The sequence below is a fragment of the Eschrichtius robustus genome, chromosome 5, assembly GCF_028021215.1.
Source record: "Eschrichtius robustus isolate mEscRob2 chromosome 5, mEscRob2.pri, whole genome shotgun sequence".
NCBI lineage: Eukaryota > Metazoa > Chordata > Mammalia > Artiodactyla > Eschrichtiidae > Eschrichtius > Eschrichtius robustus.
The window spans coordinates 127,779,182-127,798,702 of NC_090828.1; the positions used below are offsets into that span (position 1 = coordinate 127,779,182).

The window sequence follows — 19,521 nt, forward strand, 5'->3', positions numbered from 1 at the left end:
AAATTACAGAATACAGGGCATTTTTAAGTGCTCACACTGGGTCATAAAACAAGCCTCAATACGTATAGAAGAATGGGCATCAAACAGAATATGTTCTTGGACCACAAAGGTATTAAATTAGAAATCAAAAATAAACATAAACTACACACACACATTCTTACTGGGCTACAAATATATCCAATAAGAAATATAGTACTATATAGCTAGCAATTCTAAATATAGAATTTATCCTGTGGATATATTGCACATAGATCCAAAGACATAAAAAGAAAATTCACTTGAATGTTATTTACAATTTAAAAAGCAGAATAAAAGAATAGAAACAACTTAAGTCATCATTATGAGACTAATAAAATATATTAGGGTGCATAAAATAATAAAATATTAAAAAGCCATTAAAATTAGTATGATTCTTCTACATGTGCAGATATGCAATGCCATCCACTAATAAAAGTCAGTATAATTAATCAGTATGCTCTCATTGTTGTAATAAGCAAAACAACAACTATATATATGTGTGTGTGTGTGTGTATATATATATATATATATATATATATATATATATATATAAAATAATATTTACAGAATTCACAAGACATTAAGAGTAGTTGTCCTCTGGGAGAGAACTGGGTTTTGAGAGAGATTTTTCATATTATTTGATTTAATATTTTTTCTTGAGCATGTCTTATATTTTAAATAAAATAAATTTTAAAAATTATTATGAATAACAAAACAAAGTTTAAAGAACAAACGTGATTGCTTTTAACACAGCATATAGAAAGTAAAGCACATCAGAAACTTCCAAAGTAGAGAAAAAAATGACAAAATACACACACACACACACACACACACACACACACGTATATATGAACTGTATATCAGCAATGGTCATATAAAATGAGATTTCACCTGTGCTACAATATGAAACCTCATCAGGGACAAAGGTATCAAGGAGATATACTAAAGTAAAAAATAACTCCTTGTTTAGAGTAGCAGTATAATAGGTAATTTCATCTTTAAAAAAAATTTGATGTTATTATATTGTTTTAATGGTTAGAAGAGAAATAAATGTTTGAGAAGGAATGAAGGACGTAAAAGAATTACATATTTATAGCCAAGTAAAAAACAACCACGGCATGAATCTTCAATTATACTTGTTAGAAAAAAGTTGCTGATATTGAAGATGAATGTTAAAAGATTTTGGTCACTGCAAGCTTCCCCTACTATCCGAAAGTAGAGTGTTCTTATGAAACTCCTATTTAGGATCCGAATTGGCATAAATGAAGAAGCAGTTACCAGAGGACACATCTTTGTAATGGATTCACAAAATAAACCGAGATAAAGCACAGATGCTCACAGACCGTTCAGAGCTATGGTGGCTTGATTCTCACATGCTAGGTGTAGTTCCCGGGGAAGGAGCTTGGTGGTGCTACTCTCACTGATCACAGCATGCACTGCCTTTGTAATGCCCTTGCTGCAAAGCAAAGGCTGAATGCTATTTGAGCTTTTGGCTGTGTTTTGTTAAAACAAAAGTCCTCTTTGGATTTCCTTCGGTTAGCAAAAATAGGAACTAATGTAATAGGTCTTTGGTAAAAGTGAAGTGGCATAAAGCGAACTTTCTCAAAGTGTAGATATCTGCATCTAATGTACTATAGTATGAAAAGTAGAATGAAGGTAATTATGTTAAAAATTGGTCCTCAAACCTTTATCCATTCAAAATTATCCTAATAATTACACTTTATGTCCCAGAACTAAACAAGAACATGGGGGTGAACATAGCCAAGTTTGGCTCCTCATTTAAGAGTGAAAAAGATTGTTTACTAATTTCTTCTACTTCTCTTTATGTTATCCAAATTGAATATTTTCCAAAATAACTTTTCCTTCGAAAACTTAGACTATCTTCTAACTAGTTTTAAGTCTCTTAAAAAAAAAAAGCTTATCTTGTCCCTGGAAGCATAATGACATGTATCTATTAATATATCAGATCTTTAAATGAATTCTTAGAACTAGGGTTGTCCTCAAATTTAAACCACTATCGCTTTTTGAAATTATGTTATTTACCTGATATCAAGAAATTCAATTTGAAAAGGAAAAAAAATATTATACCAGCAATATGATAAATCTTATAGTGGAAAATCACCTTCCATGTCCATGTCCAGAGCATTCTCCAATTAAAAGAACTTTGGCTAAAGTTGAATAAATAGTTTCTCAAATCTGATATGGAAGATTGAGAATTTGCTTCATGCAAATTCAACTATAAACTCTGGACAAAACATTTTAAAAAATGAAACAAAACTATCCGAGGATTCTGTAGCCTGAACACAAGCAGGCAAATTTTGCAAGGGAGTAAACATTAATTGTAAAGTGACCCTCAAGGTGTAAACCCTTCATTTTGTGTGTTTTGTTTAGGGTTCTATCCTAAGGGCAGTGATATTTGAGGCAGAGGTGGATGTGTAGGGGGCTGAATCTCTGAAAGTAAATCCCACTGTCTTTTAGACAGGAACAGGAGGAAAAGCCCCTGGGTGACCATGACTGCCAGAGAGTAAGGGGGAAACCCTGAGAGAGTCAGAGAAGAGGTATGACCAGTTGTGAGAATAAACTCAGCTAAGTCTCTGACTGAACCTGAACTACAGATGCAAGAATTTTCAAGCAGGGTCCTTAAAGTTGCTTTCTGTGTTCTGTGAGAGTCACAAAAATAAATGCATAAAGGAATGAAAAGATAGGATATATCAGCATAGAAATACATATATAAATATGTATATATATATATATATAATATGTAAAACCTGTGTATCTCCATTTTTCTATTTATTTAGCTATCATATATATTATATATATAATATTTTATACACATATGTACAAAAATCTTTAAAAGACTAAATGGGGGGCTTCCCTGGTGGCGCAGTGGTTGAGAATCTGCCTGCCAATGCAGGGGACACGGGTTCGAGCCCTGGTCTGGGAAGATCCCACATGCTGTGGAGCAACTGGGCCCGTGAGCCACAATCACTGAGCCTGCGCGTCTGGAGCCTGTGCTCCGCAACAAGAGAGGCTGCGATAGTGAGAGGCCCGCGCACCGCGATGAAGAGTGGCCCCCGCTCGCCGCCACTAGAGAAAGCCCTCGCACAGAAACGAAGACCCAACACAACCAAAAATAAATAAATAAATTAAAAAAAAAAAAAAAAGACTAAATGGACATTTTTAGAATTGCTAAACAACATCTAAAATAAAAAGTAACTGAATGAGATTTAAAGCAGAATGAAAATGACACAGTAGTGATACAGAGATCAATACATGTCATTTAATCTGAAAAAATAGTGAGAAGATTAAAAGAAGAAAAAAAATAGAGCCTATTAACCAGCAGGAAAACTCAAAAAGTCAAATATGATGGTAACTGGAATTTTAAAAGGAGAAGAGAGAATGGGGCAGGAAAAATATTTGAAGAAACGATAACCAGAAATTCTAAAATTTAATTAAAAATGTACATTTATATATTCAAGAAATACTGAATTAAACAGTATTAGTTTCTTCCTTCCTCTCTCCTTCCTTTCTTCTTTCCTCGGAAGAGAGGGAAGCAGTGAATAAACTACTGCAAACACCAAACATGAATTACTAAAAATCAGAAATGACTCTTTCAAACATCCTTTTACATTCTTTCATCCACAAAATAAAAAGTTATTAGGGTATATTGTGTTACAGTTACACATACATCAGAGATAGGGTTTAGTTATACCCCATTGTAGCAGACAGATAACTGAAGCACAAGGAATAATCATTTCTGTAGACTCTCACATGGGGAAAAAGAAGAAAGAGACAATAAGGAAGTATTTCAAGTGCTTTTTGTCCTTCATTCCAAGTTCTGCTTGAATTTAAATGACTCTCATCCTCAGTTGATCATTATCTCAATTAAATTTAACTTTATAAGAACATTAACTAGAATAAACAAAGTAATTCTCGACATAAGACATTTCATTACTAAGTTGGATTTTTATGATTATTTTACTGATATCCAGTATTTGGGGAGGATACAGTAAAAATGTTTGGACATTCTTGTATTGAAAAAAACAGCCTGTATTTTTCATTCGTGCCCAGGGATGCCTTGAAATTGCCTGAAGTGGAATAAAGAGTCTAGAGCTGTGGGTAAAATGTGCATGGGAGATAGCCAAGGCTGGTTCCACCTTCTGCATTTTTCAATTTGTTTTCTTATCAACATGCCCATAAACTGAAAAGCATTAGGCACAGACACATTGATAAGCATATGAGAATTACTTCCAGTCTCCCTCAATCCTCAGTCATGGAATCTCTTTTTAAAATTTTGGAGTCTCCATTTGAAATACAAGGAGTTACAATACAAATGTAAAATCAAATTGTTTTAACATCAGAGAATAAAGTGCATATGCACCATGCTTTTTGCTAATCCTGGGATGGATGAAAGCTGGAAAGAAACAGGGGTTAATTTAGCTTGCTCCCAACATAATTGACAGTGAAGGGCTTTCTTACCCATGAGGCTTTGAAGGTTAAGCTGCCGTGTGTCACCTGGTAATTAGGGTTCCTAGAAGTAAGCGAGAGACATGGATTCACGTTCATTTCAACCGAAAATGAATTCATTAAATAGATTTCTGAAAGCTCTCAGAACCAATGAGAAAGTTGGAATTCCAGGACTGGAAAATGAACAGGAGCCATGAGGGGTCAGACATTGTTGAACATAGGATTTGTTTCGGAAAATTTGATTACAATGCCACAGGAATCTGTGATTAGGATAATGCAACTGGCAGCTACATCAGTCTCACAAAGAGCACTGCCAGGATTAGATCCCATGTCTCTTTGATAGAAATCCCATTTTCTACACTTTTGCTTTTATTTTTGTTTTCCATTTCAAGTTCTACTGCTAATGACACATATTAGGCAGTAACATGTCCCGCTAAATTAATGTCTTCATACATTGGTTTTGTTTTTCTTTGCTGGCCACATCTACATTAATTTGTGTGTGCTTGTATTGGAATGCAGCATTAGATTGTAAGATGTCGTGCTTATATCCCCAAAACTTAGCACAGCGTCTAGCATGTAAACAGTTCCAGATACCTATTTGGCTAATGATAAAGGACTAGAGAAAAGGGTAATAAGACAAGAGATGGAGTGGTGAAGGAACAATGAAAAAGAAGAAAGTGGAGTAGAGGAAGAAATGGATACACAATGACTAGACAATACCATCCTGTAGCATTCTGACACATATAAATCAGCACATTAAGGTTTTTTTTTAAATAATATAATAATGTTGTTGATTGTCTTCAGTGTGTTGCAGTTTATTTTTTGGGGCTCATAAGTATTTTTAATTGATTTTTCAATTATCAAAATGATCAATTTATCATAAAGTCTTCTCTTACCCTAAATGAGTTTTAGGAAATGACACAGCCAAGAGATAGTCTGTTGTTACATTTCATTGATTGGAGTTGGTTTTCAATTACCTGTTTGCTTGCTTTTATCTGGTATCCATTTTTCTCCTAAAAAAAAAAAAAAAAATGGATAAAAGGGCTTTGGAATTGGGGAGTGACTTACATAATTACGAATTTAAGACAAAAGGATATATTTCACTTCTTTGAGAATGCATAATGTTCTGTAAAGGTTTTAAGAAATAAGAACTCTTTGAAAGGGCTTCCTGATATGAATAATTGCAAATGTCAAGGGATGAGAGTTCTCTGATAGTGATTCTATCACTAGAATGTCAGGTACTAGTGCAAAGGTGACATGAATGATTTGAGTGCGTTATTCTATCCCAGAGATGGTTCTGCAGAGAAATGAAAGCAGTATTCTATAACCCACAGACAGATTTATTCAAAGCTAAAATGTCAGAGGTAATCAAACTATTTAACTTGTGCTCATAGCTTTACTTTGCATTACATAAATGGGCTCTCAGAATTTATTACATACTGGCAAATTAAAGAAACAGAATTTTTATAAAGTTGAATGATATACTGTGACTTTCAGTAAAATATTGATAATCTTTAAGGTAGCATTTTCAATGAATTATGATTACTAATAAAATTCTGCATAATTTTTTCCTTTTTCTTTAAGTTAACATAATGCAGCAACTATGCAGAGCTGATTCTTGTGAACAATCCCATTTTCACAGTGACCAGAGTAGAAACAGAGCATCATTCATACACCAGAAGACCCCTGCTTTGCTTTTTACTAGTGCTACCAAACCAAACTTGGGTCTGCTCACCCACCACACAGCAGAGCTAATCTACTGACACTGGGTTGTGGTGAAGGCAAGTACACATTTATTTGCAGGGTGCCAAGCAAGGAGAATGGGTAGTTCATGCTCAAAAGACCCAAACTCCCTGATGGCTTTCAGGGAAGGGCTTTTAAAGGCAACATTTGGAGTGAGGGTTGCAGCTCATGGACTTTCTTCTGATTGGTTGGTGGTGAGGTGACAGGGTGATCTTTCAGGAACCTTAATCATCAACCTTCTGGTTCCAACCAGTCTTGGTTCTATGTGCTTGTGGTCAGCATACAGTTACCATCTCCCACCTGGGTGGGGATCTTAGTTTTTGCATAACAACTTAAAGATATGTGTCCATTTGTTATGTATATTCCTTAAGAAGGAGCTAGGACTCTGTTTTATCCCTAAACTATTGTTTCTTGACTGCTTTTCCTTTGTTTCTTCATTCCCTCACCTCCCTAATTATTAACTGCTTGAGTCTGTTCTTTGTAACTCAGGGAAATCCTAGGAGACTAAAGCCTTTTTTCTACAAACAAGAAACTGGGGACACAGAAGGGCTTTTATACCCAGTAGGACCCCACAGTGTCCTGCTCAGTTTCACTAGCACTATTACCCACCAAGGGTAATTATTATCATAACTTGCAACACCATTGTTGACTATTACAAATAGCGCTTCTATGAGCATTCTCGTATATGTTCCTTGATATATTGGGTTCCCATATATGTCCTTATATTGGGTGTATGTCCATATACATTTTTGTAATGGATATATATCCATATACATTTCCTTGGATGTAGTTGCTGAGTTTTACAGTTATATACATGTTCTGTTTTGGTAAAAACTGTTACAGATATTTACAAAGTGATTGTACCAATTCACTCTCCCACCAGAAGAGATGAAAGTTCCAGTTGCTTTACATCCTTGGCAACATTATTATTGGCTCTCATTTTCACTTTAGCCATTCTAATTGTAAAATCAAAATACTCTGATTTTTTTTGTCTGCTTATATTCTTTCATGTTACCAAAAGAATCTGTTATATAAATCAAAATAAGGACCTTTTATTTATAAGTTTACACTTAAAGTCTTTAAAGAATAATTCCTCCAAGTGTTTCCTAGACTGAAATGTAGCATATTGCTTAAAAGGGAAAATTTTACTTCAAATCCAATGGAATCATATCTATTAATGGAATAGGGCTTAAATATTTCAAACATTTTTATTTATTTAAAAAATATTTAAATGTCTTATGTATGTGATGGAGTTCAAGTTGGCTTATTGATAAAAAAGTATTATGTACATAATTATATGCTTTAATACTGTCCATATGACAAAATTGTCTTATTTATTGAAAAATGATAACATCTGAATCTAATAATGACTCTAAATCGCTGCAAAATCTTTTTTGTGTCATTTATTTCCAAAGTAATACTACATGAAATTCACTTTATTAACATATATTTAGTTCAATATAAATTATTTAAGAAATTGATAAGCTGGAATAATTAAAAATTAAAATCTGTTCCTGGTAAAGCAAAAGACAAAGATTCCATACAAATTTGGAGCCACTATTGGATCAGGAAGTATGACGAAGTTGGAGTATGGTTAGTGGTCCAGGAGCCAAAAGAAGCAAGGATATGGTTGTCTGAATGTTCACATCTATTAGGGCAGGTTGAAAGATAAGAACTGCATAGATTTGAAGGGTATGAAACTATATATGTGTGTGTGTGTATATATATATATATATATATATATATATATATATATATATATATATATATATATATATATATATATATATATATATATATATACTTATATACTGCTACTTAGTCACTATTGTTGAAGCTGGCATGCAAAAGCCACTGTCAAAGGTAAATGTCTTCCAGTTCCTAACTAGCAGCTTTCTCATATTTGCAGAAAGTAACTAGAACCCATCAAGCAAAGAAGCTGAGAAGACTAGTTTGCAAGGGAATCTTAGAATTGTAGATTTCAGGTTTCTGATGACACAGTAATAGAAGACTATGGGGTGCAGGGGGCAGGTGTGGGGCTGAGTACCAAAAGACAACATTCAATGTATATCTGTTGGTGAGATCCCTGCTAGTGTAAGTTTGTATTAGTATTGTCATTGTCTGGTGCACAAAAATGGATTCATGTTGAAATCATTTTCTTGTTTTGTGCCTTTTGTCACTTGCCAATATCTCAGTGAAACACCTCCAGGTCAACTCATGTAGCACTAATTTATTCTCCTCAAAGCCGAGTGTTACTGCCTCATGTGGATGAATCATAATCCATCCAGGCAAGCGCTTTGATGGGTTTTCACCGTGACTCTTCTTTTTGGCCATCATAAACACTGCAGAAATAAATATCACTCTTCATCATTCTGTACATATTGGTGGTTTTCTGTTTTTGTTTTGTGTTTCTTACAAGTCCCAGATTTGGGATTGCTGATGAGATGGAGTATGTTTTGTTTTTAGTTGCCATATTGCTTTTCAATATGCTTATCACATTTTGTATTTTCACAATCAACATAGGAAAGGACCCCTTTCACCACATCCCTGCCAGTAATATATGTTATCTGGGATAGTTTCTTAATTACAACTTTTTCCCAGAAAGCAAGCCACAGTAGAAGGCAACCCAAATACTATCCCAACTTGGCTGTGACTTTGTAGATTCTCTTACACCATTTCAACACCTGGGGATTTTTGAATGATTTGTAGTTTTCTAATTTAAAATTATCATAAAAATCACTCAAATCAGTGAAGGTGGAATAGCTTTTCAGTAATATTTCAGCTAAACTAGATCTAACATTCAACTATATTTCTGTTTTATTCTGATGTTCTTTTTCAATTAAACTGGCTGGAAGTTCATAAGAGTCTGCTCTTATAAGTTTGTATTAGGCATTGTCTCTGGTTAAATCAGTCACAGTAGGGTAATTTACATTGTAATTGCTCTCAAACCTATAATCCTAATGACTTTTAACCTCAAATGTTCATTTATTGCCATATGTCCATCACAAGTTGGCTGGGGCTGGGGAAGGAGTTTGTTCCATACCTCTTCACCCAGCAATCCTGGCTGCTGGGGCATCCGTCATCTGAAGCATTACTGGAGCTGCAGCAGGGGAAGAGAAGGCAGAAAGTTGAAAATCGGCTGTTACAGCCTCCTGCACAGCGATGACACATGTTGTGTTTAATCATTGGTAATGAGTAATATCAATTAACACGTTGATAGAATAATTTCCTGGGTCACTTACTACAAATTTCTCAGTTTGTCACAGCACATAGTATTTCAGCTGTCTTCCTGTTGCCTTTGTTGTGACTTTACCAATTGTGAGTTATTTTGTAAGTGTACTAAGACCATGGATTTTGAAAAAGTGGGTAGTCAGCTTGCTCTATTAGCTGAAAAATTAAATGGTCAAATAGCTATCCATTTCTATTTGCTATACTGTGTAGGTGGCTCATTGAAGGAATTGATTGATGGCATCAAAAATATTATGACAGTTTAATCAGTAACATTAGGATAAATGGCTTTAGTGTTTGCCGTATTTTCAGTGTGATTTAAATCTAGTCGTAGCCCTTGATCATTGCCATTTGGATCCAGCTTAATTTCATCAATGTGCCAAGAGAGTACCTGGGAATATTTGCAGCTCCTATATTGCTAAAGTAGTGGTGAGAGTTTGTGACTATTATGTGAAGTTAATATAATTCAAGGAAAAACTTTGTTAATTTAAAAGGGTTTAGAAGATTATAAATGTATATTTTCATAAAGGCAGCCACTAATTTTTGGTCCACAGAAAAAAGATCTTGTGGGTATCCCCTGATATTGCAGCTTTCAGCAAATGGCATTAAAATTCTGATTCCATATTGCTTGTTCTTTTACATTGAAACAGATGTCAGTTTCATGTGGATTTTGAACATCATCCAATCTGTTCTTCAAATACAAATGTAATTACTGGTCAATGGTTTTGGTATCCAAAACCATTTATACATCTGCTGAAATCGTGGAGGTTTTATTAATTGTTTTGACTTAGAGTTTGTTCCCCTCAAAAAGCTGAGGATTTGGAACAGTATTACATTGGGTTAAGTCACCCTTTTTATTTTTTTTTAAAGATTTATTATTTATTTATTTTTGGCTGCATCGGGTCTTCGTTGCGGCATGGGGGATCTTCACTGAGGCACGCGGGATCTTTCATTGCGGTGCGCGGGCTTCTCTCTAGTTGTGGTGTGTGGTTTTCTCTTGTTGTGGCATGCAGGCTCCAGGGTGGGTGAGCTCTGTAGTTGCAGCACGCAGTCTCTCTAGTTGAGGCACGCAAGCTCAGTAGTTGTGGCACGTGGGCTTAGTTGCTCTGTGGCATGTGGGATCTTAATTCCCTGACCAGGGATCGAACCCGGGTGCCCTGCATTGGAAGGCGGATTCTTTACCACTGGACCACCAGGGAAGTCTCAAGTCACCCTTACTTTGGATAATAGTCCCACGTGCTTATGTAGCATGAGTGTGGATGATCTGAATTTCTATTCACTTACAAGTCCTAATAGAAGATTATGGTACAAAAAGAGGATTCCCTCCAAGTAAAGCCGATTTTGTGTGCCTATTTCATATACTGTTTGTGAAAGGCAAAAGGAGGTAGTATACAAAACACACAAAGTTTAAGCTTTAAATGGCTACAATAAAGTTAATATTATTTCTCAGTTATGAGGGGTTGTGAAAGTCATTAAAAAAAAACACTTGCATCCAGTTTTAAGATACCTGAGATATAGTTCTCAAACTTTTGCCTAAGTGGGGCCCGCATACTTTCAATATAAGTTTATTTCCTATATTCTTATCACTGGAAAACTTTCTAAATGAAGTGAAAGCAATGAATATCATTTGTTAATACCACCCCCTCTCCTCCTAATAGTACTACCCCTACTGCTATTACTATTCTACTAACTATTCCTAATATATAGTCGACATAATATAATCAACCTAATAGTCAATAGTTTGGGATAATTTACACATTGGCTGAAGCTGTAGAGGTTTTGTTTTGATTTAGATTCTGTAGCGCCTGCAAAAAGTTTAAGATTTTTGAACTAGATTATCTTGCGTGAAGTCAGCCCTGCTCCTAGCAATAGCCACATGTGTTACATGTTCTACATTCATCATCTCATTTATTCTTCACATCAGATCTCTAAAGTAGGTGTGAGACATCCACATCTTATAAAAGAGAGGATTGAGATATAGAAAGGCTAAACAAATTATCCAAGTTATTTGGATTTTAAATTTAGGCTGCCTGATTATAAACACATGTTTAAACACCTATTATATCTTTCTTACTCGCCACCCCCAACAATTCGTATTCTTATTGTCATCCTCACCTGTAATATAAACAACAGGTAGTAGTAGAATGGTTAACTAGATACACTCACTGTTAAGTGCTTGCCAAATCACCAGAATCAAAGTAGAATATCAATCAAATGTTCTGGATATTAAGATTGCCTTCATCATTGCACACATCAAGGTTTAAAATCTAGGACCTCATGATTAATCAGACAATTATTTCAGAAGTTCTTGTGTTTGCTCTATCTGCTTTTGTGCAATGATCGTATAGCATGCTGGAACACATGGGCACTAGGCCATCTTTCACCTTCTTAGTAGAATGTCAATCTAAATAGCAATTTGGCTTTCATTGAACAATATTCTACTCCCCGCAACAAGTGGATGAAACATGGCTCTGTGACAGTTATATCACACAGACCAACAGTTTGAAATGTTTGGCATTAAAAATATTTTAAAGTGAATTATAAATAATTTTATCCTGAATTATCTCTATTAAAGATAGTTCATTTTTTTGTGGACAGACACTGTTTAATTTCTACTGCTGTTCCTGTATTGGGACTATTGTTGTTGCTGATGTTGATGTTGATATTATTTTGTAAGAGTCTGTAATGTATTCATATTAAAACTCTTCCTTGAATCCTCAAGCACAAGGTTATTATTACTGCTATGCTATTTAGGAAAGAATTACCAGGGAAGATTGAGGCATAGGAAGGTGTGTTCCACTTATCAATCTGAAGGAATTTTGCCAGTGTTTCCTTTCATTAGTGGATCTGTGAGTTGAGCCGGAGAGAATCAGAGACATTCTCCAAAGATTATTTTATTGATCGCCAATGCATTTTTTGGTAAAAGACCCCAAATTGAGGTTTTTCGAGTTGTTTGCTGTTACTAAAATGGCATCTAGTACAGTTGTCAGTCTCTTAAGCCTGCAGAATGCTATCTCAAACCCAAACCAATCTTGTGGTATGAGAAAAAGATAATTAAGTAGATGAAACATTGTTGTTGAAAATATGGATTTAAAAGCTTCAATAGCTAGTACCATGTAATTTCTAAATGATAACTGGATATAATATGATAGAGAAAGAAACAGCCATTAATAATTGAAAGCAATAAAAAATATGCATTAAATAAAAACAAATTGAAAGCAGGCAAATAATAAAACACTTAGCTCTTCAGTTATTATTCTATAATATGAAAGTTTAAAAAAAGGCTTCCTAATATTTTTGGTTTTTTGGTTTGTTTGTTTTACATGTTTCCTGATCCAGATTTATATTTTTGAAAATAATATCTACTATCAACCTGATATAAAGAGTAGTTCATTGCGACTGACATCTTCTGGAAAAGAAGGAATTATTTTTAATGGAATTGCTGACTGGTTATATGAAGGTGAGTGAATAGATTTAGTTTCAAAAGAATACAAATGATATATTTTTACACAAAATCTATAAGAAAAATCTGTTCAATTATAACAATACTTAAAGCACTATTTCTTCCTCTCATTTCCTCTCAAAATTGCCTTCATGCTTTCATATCTTTGCATCTGCTCATGTTTTGACTGGCTATGATTTACATCTACTTATATAATTCCATATTTGAGATATATATATATATATATATATATATATATATATATGTATCACATATACACATACACACATTTTGTTCAGGCTAAATAGATCTTATTTTTGGTGATGCTTAACTAATGAAAGTGAATAATCATCTTACATCACTCTGGAATTAGATGCTGAATTTTTCTGAGTCTGGGAAGGAATAAACAAAATCCTTTACTATTCAAAAAGTGCATGAAAGCCACTTAATTGTTAGTCATTTCCATTAAGAACATTCTGTCACATTTTAAAACCACTGTATAGGGACCAAAATATTCAATAAAACCTACCTAAAAAGTTATTTATAATAACTCTTGAATCAAGTTTTCATAATAGCTGAGAATATAAGAAGGAATCAGGTGATGAAAACCTCTATCCAATTTTATCATGTACCAATTATCAGCTAGTTATAGGTACAGATTGCCTAGGAAAAACTCAAAGTGTGAGTTTAAAACCTACATTTCAGACTCTACAACTGATCTTGGCAAAATACCTCAAAATTTAAACTAAGTTAGTCTATTAAATTAGAAATTATAAAGTAAGAATCTTCCAGAGAATAAATTTTACTCTTGAGCAGTACTGGCAAATGCAGTCTTTCTAGCTCAGAGTTGCTACTTTTAATTATGTAAGAAAGTAAATCATTTAGCTTATTCATTCATTCATTTCATTCATTCATGCTCTCATTTGACAGATATTATTGAAGACCTACTATGTTCCAAGTACTTGTCTAAGTGCCTAGATACATCAGGAAACAAAACAAAGTTCTGCTCTCAGGACTTTACATTAAAAGGAAAATGTTGCTGGGTGGAACTATATTATTAAGGAAGAGACATTGTAGCCCTCAAGATTTACACATATATGTGTACATGTGTATTAATATCTATAATATATTTTGTGTATAAGCTAGCATCAAATAGTAAAAGCCACAGTTTATTCTGAGGAGTAGGGGAACCTACTGTGGAAATATCAGTGGTAATTATACTATGAAATTTTACAAAATGAAATGCACAAACAGATTAGTAGGGTTCTTTGGTTGAGAGTGTCAAAAACTGACTCTGGCTTTCTTATTTCAAAATGATGGATTATTAGAGGGGCCTGAGACGCCCCAATGAATTGAAAAAACAGGTGAGGAACAAACTTGAAACCTTGGTAGTTCTGAGGATCTAGGTAGTAAGAATTAACCACCTCTTACCTAGAGGAGCTAGGAAAGACACACCTTTTATGTTCAAAATATTTTGGTACTGTAGGAGACCCTGAAAGATGAAGAAACCATGCCAGTGCAGTGTACTAAGTACTAAATGACAGTAAACACAGGATTCTATGAAAAAACAAAGGAGTCAGACTTAGCCCATTTTAGGGATTTGTAAATATTTTCTTAATGGAGAAACCCTCTGAGCTGAGCCTCAAAGAATAAGAAGTTTAACACAGAAGAAGAAACCAGGAAGGAAAAATCCAAGCAAGAGTTAAAAGCTTGAAGAAGCATAGAAGGGTTAAATAGCATAGTGTGTGCCCAGGGAACTAAAATCAGCTTGGTATTATTGAGGCATAAAATTTGAGAAAAGGAAGGCAACAAGAACCAAGAGGCAGTAACCCTGAAAATTATCTGGGATTTCAATTATTTTTCCACTATTAAATGGGGAAACTAATACAGCTTTTCAGGAAAGGAAGTGTCAAGATTAGATCTTCCGCATAAATAGATCATTTTGGCTAGAGTGTAAAGCTGGAATTGAATAGTGAAAAGAACCAATGAGCAGCTATAAGGCTTTTTCTATGTTCTATCAAGAGATAATGAGCAAGAGGACTAGGGTTAAAGCAGGAAGAAGGAGGGAAGATTCTAAGATTGATGAGGCAGTAAAATAGGTAGATCTTAGTGTTCAGATGGACGAGATGGATTGAAGAAGTCAAGAATGATTCTTTGGCTTCTGGTTTGGATCACTAGTAAATAGTGGTGGCAGACACAGTGAGTAGACATCAGAAGGAACAGTAGACTCAAGGAGGAGAGGAATAATTTAGCGGGAACATTGGTGCTTCCCAGTGTGCTAGTATGCTACATTGGGTGACAAAATGTGATCCTTAACATTCAAGAAATTTTGAATCAACTAGAGGTAAACCCAATGTAGAATGTACTGACTTGACACTGATCAAGATTTGGGCCTCTGTCCTTTAGGGAAGGCTTCATATAGTGTATGGAATTACATATTTGAGGAAATTATAAGGAGAGAAATTAAAGACCACTATTTGGGAAATAAGGTTATCTTCTTAATTAGAGAATAAAAACCTATATATTGGGGCTGAAACTGAACAGTGTGTTGAGGGATAAGCAGGACAAATGGGTAACAAAAACTTTTGTTTTGGGGATGACCCTGTAAGTCTGACACTTTCCAAAAAGGGGGAAATGGAAAAATTATGGTTTTTGCCATTCAAATTAAATTCAATCCTTTGGGCTCATATGTTCTAGGTATACTAGGAAATTCCAGATATGCTATGTGAGTTAATTCTTATGATGCTAGTATATCTAATCACTTACTGAAGAAACCATGATTCAGGGAGGATAGGTGACTTGGACATGACCTCAGCGTTCACGAGGGTAGGGCTGACACTTGAATGTGCGTCTTCAAAGTCAGTGCTTCGTCCTGGGCTACTCCACCTGTCACAGTGCAGAGCCTTTCGCTCTTCCCTAAGGGATGGCGTGCATTATGGACCTAAGGTGTTAGATTTCCCTGGTCTGTTTCATCAGCCAAAGACTCTGAACCCTAGTGTCCATGGACTTACCTCAATTCTTGCTTCATTTCCAAGAGAAGGGACGGACCTTACGAAGGGAATAAGTGCTAAGGTTTGGCAGAGGGATTTAGGCAATTCATACATCATTGATTTTCCCTCAGCATTTTGCTTGGCATCCCCAACCTATGGTTCAAAAGCCCCACACGGGCCTTAATCACTTACTATCACTTTGCGTGTCCAACGTGTCAACACCTCCCAGAATCCAGACCTTCTCTTTTCCTTCAATATACTCATGAAAAGGCAGTACTACCTACTAGAAATGCATATGATCTTCAACAGTATGTATGTGATACTCTAGTGTAGAGATTTCCTTTTTATTACTTTGCAGAAATCAGTTACAATATGAATTAGCATGTGTGGGAAACCCAAGAAGGAACATGTAACATTTCCACTTACTTTTTCTAAATTGAAATTTACCTTCTATAATTATCGTAGGAAAAGATTAGAAGAGTCACATAAAAGATAATAAAATGTTTTTATGGCAAATTTTAAGTGCGTTAGGGCCGGGCCAACCTGTGAGCGTGCCTGTTGCTCCCAACCGCAGCCACTGACGTGGAGTCTTTAAAGTCTTTTAAAAGTGTAATTGTTTCTATTTCTAGTATTACTCAATTCCTAAGGAAAGTAAAAGCAAATAAAATATACTGTGTTTTAAAGAGTTGGTGAAGTTCATGGGGAATTCCCTGGTGGTCCAATGGTTAGGACTCCACGCTGGCACTGCCAAGGGCCTGGGTTCAATCCCTGGTCTGGGAACTAAGATCCCACAAGTCACGCAGAGCGCCCCCCCCCCCCCAAAAAAAAGAGTTGGTGAAGTTCAGAAGAAAAATAAAACATCGTGCACAAAATGAAACATTTAAAATATAATTTACACAAAGCACCTCAAATCTTATTCATATAAATTGGCATATTTAACGTGGTAACTTAACTAAACAAAGTATCAGATCAATATTTTGTTTAAAAAAGGTAAAGTTCACAGCTGCCAAGTTTACGACTTTGAAAATCTCCACGAAGTATTGCATCTATTAAATAGAAACAAAAAATGACTGTCACTTTCAATTATTTGAATAATGGAACTGACATGCCTAAAAGATTTATAAATATATTTTAGAATCTCGTATTTTAAAGGAGTCCTTCTTTGAAATTCAATCTAACCGTTATTGAGCACATATATTTGTCAGACATTATCTGAGAGCAATACAATGAGGAATATGGGTTTCTATGCTTTGGGTATTTCCAACTTAATGGAGTGAAAAACTGTAAACAACTATTATATAATGAACCATTTGGAGCATGGTAAATAGAAATATAAATAGAACCACATGTCATCATATTAAATATATGTATAAATAGAATTAATTCTGATGCATTGGGGGAATATAGGGTGGTTTATAGAAGAAATGGTTTTTGCATTGAGCTTTAAGAATGACAAGAAGAAAGAGGTGAGAGAAAAAAATTACAAGATAAACAATATGCTTATCAACAAATTGGGATTGTTGCTTTTCTGTTATTTGGTGAGAATAATGCAAATTGCCTGTATTCACTTTGTGCCTTCTCATAGACACAGGAAGTCACATTCATCCATTCATTGATTCAACAAATATTTACTGAGTACTTACTAAATCCCAGTAAAACTGAACTGTGACATATAAAAGAAAGAAAGATTAGAGATGCAGCCATGGAAGGCAGAGGAAGATAGGGTGATAACAATGCTAAGTCTCAGGAGGTCAAACAAGCTGAGGATCCCAAAGTTACTGTTTGCTTTGCTACCAGAATTTGACAGGAACAAAATCAGTCAATTGGTGGTGCCAGAAGCAAGCCTGCAGTGGATGGAGCTGTAAGTGGGAAGTGAGAAGGTTACGAACATAGACAATTCTTTCAAGAAAGTTGACAGTAAGATACAGGAAATAAGGGGGAAAAAATCAACCAAAACCCACAGGGCTGACAGTAGATCCTCAGGAAATCCTATCTAAGTTGATAAACTACAAACGGATAAAATCAGGTTACTTTTCGGAATTGCTTGTTAATCTGAACACAATGGTCGTATATGAGTTAGTTTTCTGTGAGTGCTTTGTGTTGAGGCTATATTTTTAAGTGTCTGTGACATAAAACCACATGTGTTGAGAACTCCATCTGCTCTGCAGTGAGATTTTCTAAATCAGTGTAATAAAGACAATGAAGAGCCAAGCCTACATTGAAATGGAATGGAATGCAATTTGTAAAACTACATTGTTTGTAAATAATGTAATTACAGGAAGTTTCAATCCATGAGTAAAAGTCCCTATTAGTTGCAATTAAAGAATGTTTGCCTCGTTCAAGAGGACTTTTAAGCAAATGCATATTAAAGATTCTTTTATTTATCTACTTTCTATTCGGGTAGCTTTTTTTATATACCCGAAGGAAGTCACATAACTCTTTGTATATACTACTTTGCTATTTTATCATTTTTGTGAGGAACAACTTTAGGCATAAATCACTCTAAAATAAATAAAAGTAGATGATGTCCAGTTTCTATTGAATGGTGCCCTCAAATTGGGGCCATTCTTATTCTTGGGAAGTACTTGTGTACGCATACTTCAGCACCCAGGATAGAACCTGCTTCTTAGAAACCCTGAGTGTTGATTTTGGGCAACACAATCTGATCTCTCTGTACCTACAGGTCTTATAAGACTTAGAGTTTACGTGCACTCAATTAGCAGCATGTTTTTTCTTCAGTGTTGCGTGGCTCACTCATGTCTCCTCACCTGAATTTTAAGTTACTTGAATAAATCAGCGTCAGGATCACTACTGGAAAAAAATGGCACATTCAAAATAGTATTCAGCTTTATCTATGAAGGGGCCACTTGTAAAAGACAAGGAATATACAACCTGTGGCTAGTAATGGTTTAGCCATTAATACCTGAAGAGGGAAGGGGGGCAGCTGTTACTAGGGCCTAGAAGGAGGGAGCCCTGGAGTTTTCACAGTAATAGAAGCAGTGAGTTTTGGCTGAAGAAGACAGCGAAACCCACATGATTTCCATGGGTGGAAACCAACAAAATAAATACCATGCACTAACTTTTTTCTCTTTATTTGATTTGCCTGGTTTCATATTGGCCACACTTAAAAAAAACTCAGACACCATGGGAATGTTCTTATTATTCAAATGAAAAGTTTGTGGCCCCAGAAGAGGAGCACACAAAGTCTCATCTGCCACCATTTCACTGTAGAGGGACATTAGTCCAGTTATATACCTGTCTGAAATTTACAGCCAATATTTGTGTTTTTCATATAAGGTTTGGGGGAAAATGGCCCCATTAAGAAAAGAAGTAACACATCATATGGCCTTAATTGGTAATCATAGCTCCTTTCCTGAACTATACATTCCTGTTTCCATTTACCTTCAGTCAGCATTTTGACTAGATAGGTTATTTACCTGGTGCATCACACCAAAACTTTATTTCTGCCAAATCTTATTCCTTTGCTTCCTCTTCTTAATTAGGTTGCTACCATTTTAGTTTTCCATTGAAATGGAAATTGGCATGTAGAAATGTGGAATTGGAAAATGAGATGGAATTAGACAAAAGGGTATTTGTGAATCTGCTAAATTCCAAATATCTTCTTCCTTTTCC

General features: G+C 35.0%; 1 protein-coding gene across 2 annotated transcripts in view; it reads left to right on the forward strand.

Annotated features, from left to right (window-relative positions):
* Positions 1-19,521, forward strand: part of DPP10 (dipeptidyl peptidase like 10) — a 707,501-nt gene that overhangs the window by 568,318 nt on the left and 119,662 nt on the right. For both annotated transcript variants that reach the window (XM_068544007.1, XM_068544008.1), the window contains one exon: positions 12,796-12,916. In XM_068544007.1, the coding sequence (XP_068400108.1) occupies positions 12,796-12,916 (121 nt within the window). The remainder of the gene's footprint in view (positions 1-12,795; positions 12,917-19,521) is intronic.